The 10,277-nt window shown below is 44.3% G+C and overlaps 1 protein-coding gene across 1 annotated transcript in view; it reads right to left on the reverse strand.

Moving 5' to 3' along the window:
* The window catches only part of LOC106939825 (transmembrane protein 178B-like), a 55,919-nt gene extending 45,973 nt beyond the window's left edge, over positions 1-9,946 (reverse strand). The window contains exons 1-2 of the mRNA XM_015022384.1: positions 9,927-9,946; positions 9,715-9,808 (exon numbers count right to left, since the gene is read on the reverse strand). Coding sequence (XP_014877870.1) covers positions 9,715-9,808; positions 9,927-9,946 — 114 coding nt within the window. The remainder of the gene's footprint in view (positions 1-9,714; positions 9,809-9,926) is intronic.
* Between the last annotated feature and the right edge of the window lie 331 nt (positions 9,947-10,277).

The following is a 10,277-nucleotide window of genomic DNA, read 5'->3' on the forward strand; positions in this document are numbered from 1 at the left end:
ATCTGCCTTTGTTAACGCAACCCAAGAGCTAGAGCTTTCAGCAAGTGAAGAGCTGGATCTTCTCACAAAGTGGCTTGGAAGGGAGTCAGCAGAACATGTGAAGAGGATGCGCCTTATGCACATTAGTAACCCTGAAGCAGCTCTCAAGAAAGCCTGGGACAGGTTGTATGAGTGCTACGCTGCACCAGAAGTGATCGAAAGTTCATTATTTAAACAACTTGATGCATTTCCAGCAGGGACTACAATAAGCTAAGAGAGCTGGGAGATCTTTTATTAGAACTCCAGGCAGCAAAAGAAGATGGATATCTTTCTGGATTAGATTTCTTGGATACAGCTCGAGGAATTAGTCCAGTCTTAGAAAAGCTTCCCCACAATCTACAGGAGAAGTGGATAACAGAGGGCTCAAGATTTAAGAGAGAGCATTATGGTTGTTTCCCACCATTCTGCTATTTTGCTTCATTTGTGAGTAATGAAGCCCATACCAGAAATGATCCCAGTTTCGCTGTTCCCAGCAGTTCTCAACCTACTGTAAAAGCTAAGTTATTTGTGCAACACACAGCTTCAAAATTTCCTGTAACGGTGCAAAAAACAGACTTAGAAGAGGGAAATGGCTCTGCTGTTCCTGCCACACCTGACAACCCAAGCAAGCATTGTCCAATCCACAAAAAAACCCCACCCTCTGAAGAAGTGCAAAGTTGTCCGAGCCAAGACATTGGAAGAAAGGAAAATGATTTTAAAAGACTGTGAGATTTGTTACAAATGCTGTGCATCCTGTTCCCATATTACAAGAGACTGCAAAGTTCTTACAAAATGCAGCGAATGCAACAGTGAACACCACATCTCAGCAATGCATCCCGGTCCACTTTCTAGTGAGTTAAAGACTACTTTAGCATCAGAGGTCAGTGAAATCGAAGAAGATCATTCTAACAACATCGCTGTGAGTAGCCACTGCACAGAGGTTTGTGGTGAAAGCCAAGCACCCATGTCCTGTGCCAAAATATGCCTCACTAAAGTGTTTCTTCAGGACCAAAGAGACAAAGCCATCAGGGTATATGCAGTAATTGATGACCAAAGCAACTGCTCACTTGCTAGGTCAGAACTGTTCGAGATGTTCAACATCCAGAGTCAGGTTTTTCCCTACTCATTGAAGACATGTTCAGGACTCACAGACATGTCAGGGAGGAAAGCTGCAGGACTGTGTATTGAACCAGTAAACGGAGGCGAATGCATAACTCTACCACCATTGATTGAATGTAACCAAATACCCAACAACAGGTATGAAATACCTACACCAGCTGCAGCTCTTCATCACCCACATCTTCAGTCCATCGCTTCACAAATCCCTGAAATTGATCCCAGAGCAGAGATACTTGCTCCTGCTTGGGCGAGATATTATCGAAGTGCACAAAGTTACACAGCAAATAAGTGGCCCAGTGAATGCTCCCTTTGCTCAGAAGCTTTACCTTGGCTGGGTAGTAGTCGGGGAGGTGTGTCTTCAAGGTGCCCACAGGTCAAGTGTATCATGCCACAAAACCACTGTTTTGCCTGGTGGTCGACCATCTTACATGACATCATGTGATGCATAAATACAGCTTCAAGAGAGAGCAAGCTACGGCGGGGAGAGCCCCTGGGGCACCACTGCACTGTCAAGTGAGCAAAGAGAACAAAGCATAGGAAAGACTGTGCTTACTGAAACAGGTAACGACAATAAGTTAGCACCATCATATGAGGATATTGTCTTTTTAAAGACCATGAAGACCCAAGTGTACAGAGATGAAGACAATACCTGGGTCACTCCGCTGCCATTCAAGGCACCAAGGCCAAGGCTGCCAAACAACCGTGAGCAGGCAGCAAATCGCCTCACCTCCTTGTGCCGCACGCTCAACCAAAAAGGGGAGATGAGAGAACAGCTTCATGAAGAAGATATTTGAAAACAATCATGCTGAGATAGCACCACCCCTTGCAGAAAATGAAGAGTGCTGGTACTTACCTTTCTTCGGTGTTTACCATCCTCAAAAGCCGGGGCAAATCAGGGTCGTTTTTGATTCCAGTGCTCAGCACCAGGGAATTTCATTGAACAGTGTGCTGCTCAAAGGGCCAGATCTTAATAACAGCTTACTTGGGGTCCTGCTTAGATTCAAGAAGGAGAAAGTAGCTGTCACAGCTGACATCCGTCAGATGTTTCATTGTTTTCGAGTAAGGGAGGACCACAGAAACTTTTTGAGGTTTATGTGGTTCAGAGACAATGACATGACTAAAGACATTATCAATTACAGGATGAAAGTCCATGTGTTCGGCAACAAACCATCCCCAGCTGTAGCCATATATGGTCTCCGAAGAGAGCAGGAGCATGTTGCCATGGTGAAGACACATGTCACTTTGTGGAGAGACATTTCTACGTCGATGATGGACTTATGTCTCTTCCATCTGATACACAAGCCATAGATCTCCTTCAGAGGACCCAAGCGTCCCTGTCTTAGTCTAATCTTCGCCTGCACAAGATTGCATCTAACAGTTCAGCTGTGATGAAGGCTTTCCCTCCTGAAGACCATGCGGAAGGAATCAAAGACCTGGATTTCAGTGGAGATCAGGAACCTGTGCAGCGTAGTCTGGGGTTGTGCTGGCAGGTAGCATCTGACACCTTAACATTCAGCATCTCTGTCAAGGACAAACCATTCACCCGTCGGGGTGTCCTATCCATAGTGAACAGCCTGTTTGATCCCATCGGGTTTGTTGCTCCAGTCATAATACATGGAAGGATTCTACTACGAGAGCTAAACAGTGACACATTCGACTGGGACACACCATTACCCGAAGTGAAGCGACAAAGCTGGGAATCTTGGAAAGATTCTCTGCAAGAACTGAGCCATCTGCACATTCCTCGCATGTACACCTGTAATTCCCTATGTGAAACTGTGCGGAAGGAATTATGTGTCTTCTCTGATGCATCTACCAAAGCCATTGGAGCGGTGGCATACATCAGAGCCATAAGTGAAGATGGGACAAATAGTGTGGGTTTCGTTTTTGGGAAAGCCAGACTGACACCCCAGTCAGAGCCCACTATTCCACGCCTGGAGCTGTGTGCTGCCGTGATGGCGGTGGAAATAGCTGACTTCATTCTCAGTGAGATTGACTTTCAACCAGATGCAGTGAAGTTTTACTGCGACAGTAATGTTTTGGGTTATGTACATAACCAGAGCAGGCGATTTTATGTATATGTGCATAACAGGATTCAGCGTAAACCTGAGCAGTGGTTCTACATTCCATCGGAGCAGAATCCAGCAGACATGGCATCCCAGTCAGTTCATGCCTCCCAGCTATCCTCCACCATATGGTTCTCTGGACCGGCTTTCCTCCACAAACGCTATCAAGGTGAGGAAGCGATAACTCAAACACATGAGCTTGTAAATCCAGATGAAGATGTTGAGGTGTGACCAAGTGTTACATGTTGTGTTATGCAAACTCAAGCAACAAGAATTTTGACTGCTGACCGGTTTGAGAGGTTCTCTACTTTGAGCTCACTTTTAAGAGCAGTGAGTTTTCTCATTCACATTGCTCGTTCACACCAAGAAGTTCAAAAGGCAAATGGTTGCAAAGGATGGCACAGATGTCATAAGCCTCGACCTCCAGAAGAGATGATTCAAGCTGAAAACATCATTATAAGATCAGCACAAAACCAGGCTTTTACAGAGGAGATAACAGCTCTGACCACAGGGAAGCCTGTTCCAAAAAATAGTCCCCTTTTTAAGCTTCAGCCTAGGATTGATGAAGCAGGACTCATCAGGGTTGGAGGCCGGCTTAAAAATGCTCAGCTGGAGACTGAAGTGAAAAATCCTCTGATCCTACCTAAAAATCACCACATATCCATGCTTCTGGCCCGTCACTATCACGAGCAGGTAAAACACCAGGGGCGTCATTTCAGTGAAGGAGCCGTTCGAGCTGCGGGTTTGGATTGGAGGTAAAAAACTTATTGGCTCTATTATTCACTCCTGCATCACCTGCTGGAAACTCAGAGGCACAGTCATGGAACAGCAGATGGCCGACTTGCCCCCTGAACGCGTGACAGCAGCACCACCTTTCACGTTCATAGGGATGGATGTTTTTGGGCCGTGGTCAGTTACTGCCAGACGGACAAGAGGTGGCCAAGCAGAAAGTAAGCGGTGGGCTCTACTGTTTACATGCATGTCTACCAGAGCAGTTCACATCGAAGTCATTTCTACTCTGGATACATCAGGTTGCATTAATGCTATGAGAAGACTTTTCGCAATAAGGGGACCTGCCAAACATCTTAGGTCAGACTGCGGAACTAACTTTGTCGGAGCACGAAAGGAGCTTGGATTCCTGAAAAAGGTGGAGGGTGACAGTGTCCAGAGATACCTGAAATAACATGGCTGCACTTGGGAATTTAACTCTCCTCATTCCAGTCACATGGGAGGAGCATGGGAGAGGATGATTGGGGTTGCCCGGAGGATCCTGATGGCATGCTGGCAAAAGAACATGTTCACCTTACACACGATGTTTTGTGTACTCTGATGGCTGAGGTGTCAGCCATTATAAATTCCAGACCACTCATTACTGTGTCGACAGACCCTGAATCGCCATTCCTACTTATACCTGCGATACTTCTCACACAGAAGACAGGTGCTTCATCTCTCTGTGGGGAGTTTACAAACGGATTCATTTGGATGTCAGTGGAAAAGAGTGCTTGCCAGCAATTTTTGGAACCGTTGGAGGAGTGAGTACTTATCTTCTCTCCAGCAACGTTGCAAGTGGAACAAACCTCATCGCAATCTTCAAAAGGGGGACATTGTGCCCTTAGGGGTCTGTGTTCTAAATGGCCGTTTTTGACTAATTTTGATTTTACCTTTTATTTCTTAATAAAAACCATTAATATTGCCTTATGTGGTATCATTTTTTTCAGGATAACCTGAACTTTGTCAATTTACACATATTTTTGTCATTTNGAATTCACAGCCCTTCTCTTCTGGTCGTCGTTTATTCGTGATCTTCAAAGGACCCAACCTACGTAGACCAGGTCCTTCGAAGGATGCAGACCCTGAATTCGGACATAGCTATTATTTACAGCTAGTGAATTTTACATCCAACAGTCCGCAAACAATATGCAAATAGGTAGCTTAATTTTTTATTAACAGTCATAGGCAACATGCAAAATATACATAAAGCAATAAAGACTTCTCAAAAATGCTATGAAGTTGCATTTTGTTCAAGCAGCAGTATATAACTTTAATTAAAAAATATGTTTCTCCATATTTGTTAAAGCTGTCACCATGTTGTGTAGGACTGTCTGGACTGACAGGAGGCCATTTTTTTATGATCTTTTTATAGAGATTGTTTGAATTTCTGTCAGTATTAAATATTGTTTGTTGTGTAATTCTAAAAAGAGCAGAGAGACAGGAAAAATCTCTATGGATTCCCTGTAATTCCCTGAACACAGTGTTGCTCACCTTTATCACTGGGACGGGAAGATTAGGCTGGTATGGTGGCTAGAGCTGCTGCTGACTGACTCATCTGTTGTTAAGTGTGATAAAAGGTACAGGGGCAAGTTAAATATATGAATATGTTGGTAGATTTGTTCCTTCATTCTTTAAAAGAAATGGAGGCAAACAGTCTGTAGCTAAGCTAACTGTGCTAAATGGTTGATAATCGACAGTCTACCCACCTCTTGGAGAAGAACTGGGTTACAAATTGACAAATTGAGGATAGAGAACATTAATTTTCTCTCTATCTCTCTATTTTTTTAAAACCTGACTTTATTATTTTTCTTGGCAGCATAGTAACTACCACAGTCATTCTTGTCTTCTACCAACTGCTGCTGAACACAGTCACCTTAAAGCAACGAACCATTTCATGCAGATCCAGGGGGGTTCAGGGCAAATATGAATGTGTGCTCTTTGGCCTGGGAGTGACAACATTTAATTTTACTGATAAAAATATTTAAAAACATGATACTAATATTAATTTTGTTATTAACAGGATACAGGGGTTTCTATTTCTCTAATCCTCCCTGTCCCCCCAAAAAAGACTATTTTGTGGGAAGACCCCATGTCGGCCAGGGGCCCTTGGAATTGTCCTAACTTTTCCCCCCTATACAGCGCCCCTGCCAGCAAGATATTGAAAATGACATTGATCCTGATAATTTTTTTTACTGGTATCGACAGTTGCCACTATCACACTGATGACCAGTTCAACAGCAGCATTCATCATCATCAGCTTTATAAAAGACACTAATGGGTCCATAGAAAGATAATAATCACAAACACAAGTCACTCTTTTACAGAAAGGCTAGACCGCCAGCGGTTCTACATTCTGGACTTAAACCTGACTGAGCTTTGTGCAATATCCGCTAGTATCAGGATGATGTCATTCCACATAAATCTGAACGTAAGGTTTCGTAAGACAGCAGGAAAAGTGGAGACACCAATACCAACAAATACTTGACTAGCACTAGTCCATCTCCCCATCCTAAACAACATCCTCATTCCGTCATTGTATGCCATTTTGAGTTTCTGTAAACTGCTTTGTTTATACTGTCTCCATAAGTGGGCGGTATACAAAGGTGTCCTGTAAACTGTGGGTGTTTTATTTTGCATGGCGCTTTGCTGCCATCTGTTGGACTTTTAGGGAACTACCTTACTTTGATGTTATTTAGTCAGTACGGTTGTTTGCTAGCGGTAGAGCAGATGAACGCCGCATTCCAGGTCGAGTTCTTCAAAGCAATGCCTGTAAGTAGCAGCTTATACTTCAAAACGAGCCTTTATGTTAATATATGATAAAAGAAGTAACTTGTTTATTGAATTTATGTTTGATTAGTTTTGGAAATGCCTGCGGGCGATTTGATTATGTGCTACGTCATTGCTAACTAGCAGGCTGCTAAGATTTCTTAGGTCGTTATGTAACATTGCAGCTCATAGCATTCTGAGGTAGCTGTTGTATCAGTTGTACTTCTAATGTATGTATCTGAATGTAAAACACTTCTGTTTGCAGCTCTGAGCTCATCCTGAGTTGTTTGTGTTTTGGCAGTTTCACTCCATTCTACATGGAAATAAAGGAAGATCTAATTAATCCTGACTCGTGTGAAAGGAGTTTGGCTGATGGTTAGTTTTGGTACAAGACACCATAGCGAGACCATTACAGTGAAAAGGCAGAAGAATCAGCCGAAACTTAGTCTGGAATTATCATGGAAGATCATGACGGTGCATCTCAAGTCAGCACAGGAAGCATGCTTGTCTGCATCACAGGTCAGCAGGGCTGCGTTAGCCAGTGTCAGAGCAGAAGCAGCACGTGCACGCGCATCCTACTTTAAGGGAGAAGTACAACTTGAGCTGAATAAAGTCAAATTGGAAGCAGAATTGGAGTCCCTGAGCTTGCAGCGAGAGGCAGCAGCTGCCGATGCAGAAGCGGACATTCTGGAGGCAGGTGAAAGTAATAGTGGCCATTTTTCTGTCATGCAAAGGAGTAATGCACCAATACATGCTGAATCAGCAGAACACACATTGGAATATATTGAAGGACAAGCAAAGCATCAAGTTGACCTACAAAGTAAAGATTCCCTAAGCAACATACCACATCCAAAGGACGATTTTCCAAGAGAGAAAGTATCGAGCACCAACGTCACACATGAGCCAGTCAGAGGAAGTCAAAACATGGAGATGTTTCAGAACTCTTACAGGAAAACACCTTCAAAGGCTTATGTGCAGCTACCCACACCCAGTCATTACCCTCCAGCCACAGGAGATGATCGTGATAGGGCATCATTGAGACATCCACGCTACCCTAATCCAGCAGCTCGGCCCTATACATCACCAAATGTTACCAGCTCACATCCCCAAAGTCACAGAGACTCAATGTTTGACATTGCCAAGTATTTAGCACGACGGGATTTGGTGAGCACAGGCCTGAGCAAGTTCAACGACCAACCAGAAAGCTTCAGAGCATGGGTATCTGCCTTTGTTAACGCAACCCAAGAGCTAGAGCTTTCAGCAAGTGAAGAGCTGGATCTTCTCACAAAGTGGCTTGGAAGGGAGTCAGCAGAACATGTGAAGAGGATGCGCCTTATGCACATTAGTAACCCTGAAGCAGCTCTCAAGAAAGCCTGGGACAGGTTGTATGAGTGCTACGCTGCACCAGAAGTGATTGAAAGTTCATTAAACGACTTGATGCATTTCCCAGAGTTTCCAGCAGGGATTACAATAAGCTAAGAGAGCTGGGAGATCTTTTATTAGAACTTCAGGCAGCAAAAGAAGATGGATATCTTCCTGGATTAGATTTCTTGGATACAGCTCGAGGAATTAGTCCAGTCTTAGAAAAGCTTCCCCACAATCTCCTTGAGAAGTGGATAACAGAGGGCTCAAGATTTAAGAGAGAGCATTATGGTCGTTTCCCACCATTCTGCTATTTTGCTTCATTTGTGAGTAATGAAGCCCGTACCAGAAATGATCCCAGTTTCGCTGTTCCCAGCAGTTCTCAACCTACTGTAAAAGCTAAGTCATTTGTGCAACACACAGCTTCAAAATTTCCTGTAACGGTGCAAAAAACAGACTTTGAAGAGGGAAATGGCTCTGCTGTTCCTGCCATACCTGACAACCCAAGTAAACATTGTCCAATCCACAAAAAACCCCACCCTCTGAAGAAGTGCAAAGTTTTCCGAGCCAAGACATTGGAAGAAAGGAAAATGTTTTTAAAAGACTGTGGGATTTGTTACAAATGCTGTGCATCCTGTTCCCATATTGCAAGAGACTGCAAAGTTCTTACCAAATGCAGCGAATGCAACAGTGAACACCACATCTCAGCAATGCATCCCGGTCCACTTTCAAGTGAGTTAAAGACTACTTTAACATCAGAGGTCAGCGAAGTCGAAGAAGATCATTCTAACAACATCGCTGTAAGTAGCCACTGCACAGAGGTTTGTGGTGAAGGCCAAGCATCCATGTCTTGTGCCAAAATATGCCTCACCAGAGTGTTTCTTCAGGACCAAAGAGGCAGTAATTGACGACCAAAGCAACTGCTCACTTGCTAGGTCAGAACTGTTCGAGATGTTCAACATCCAGAGTCAGGTTTTTCCCTACTCATTGAAGACATGTTCAGGACTCACAGACCTGTCAGGGAGGAAAGCTGCAGGACTGTGTATTGAACCAGTAAACGGAGGAGAATGTATAGTTCTGCCACCGTTGATTGAATCCAACCAATTACCCAACAACAGGTATGAAATACCTACACCAGCTGCAGCTCTTCATCACTCTCATCTTCAGTCCATCGCTTCGCAAATCCCTGAAATTGATCCCAGAGCAGAGATACTGCTCCTGCTTGGGCGGGATGTGTTCCAAGTGCACAAAGTGGCCCAGTGAATGCTCCCTTTGCTCAGAAGCTTTACCTTGGCTGGGTAGTAGTCGGGGAGGTGTGTCTTCAAGGTGCCCACAGGTCAAGTGTATCATGCCACAAAACCACTGTTTTGCCTGGTGGTCGACCATCTTACATGACATCATGTGATGCATAAATACAGCTTCAAGAGAGAGCAAGCTACGGCGGGGAGAGCCCCTGGGGCACCACTGCACTGTCAAGTGAGCAAAGAGAACAAAGCATAGGAAAGACTGTGTTTACTGAAACTGGTAACGACAATAAGTTAGCACCATCATATGAGGATATTGTCTTTTTAAAGACCATGAAGACCCAAGTGTACAGAGATGAAGACAATACCTGGGTCACTCCGCTGCCATTCAAGGCACCCAGGCCAAGGCTGCCAAACAACCGTGAGCAGGCAGCAAAGCGCCTCACCTCCTTGTGCCGCACGCTCAACCAAAAAGGAGAGATGAGAGAACATTTTGAGAGCTTTATGAAGAAGATATTTGAAAACAATCATGCTGAGATAGCACCACCCCTTGCAGAAAATGAAGAGTGCTGGTACTTACCTTTCTTCGGTGTTTACCATCCTCAAAAGCCGGGGCAAATCAGGGTCGTTTTTGATTCCAGCGCTCAGCACCAGGGAATTTCACTGAACAGTGTGCTGCTCAAAGGGCCAGATCTCAATAACGGCTTACTTGGGGTCCTGCTTAGTCAGGAAGCAGAGAGTAGCTGTTGCAGCTGACATCCGTCAGATGTTTAATTGTTTTCATGTAAGGGAGGACCACAGAAACTTTTTGAGGTTCAGAGACAATGACATGACTAAAGACATTATCGATTACAGGATGAAAGCCCATGTGTTCGGCAACAAACCATCCCCAGCTGTAGCCATATATGGTCTCTGAAGAGCTGCTGAAGCA

Source organism: Poecilia latipinna, unplaced genomic scaffold (genome assembly GCF_001443285.1).
Source record: "Poecilia latipinna isolate Pla-1442-1.1 unplaced genomic scaffold, P_latipinna-1.0 Scaffold2993, whole genome shotgun sequence".
Lineage (NCBI taxonomy): Eukaryota > Metazoa > Chordata > Actinopteri > Cyprinodontiformes > Poeciliidae > Poecilia > Poecilia latipinna.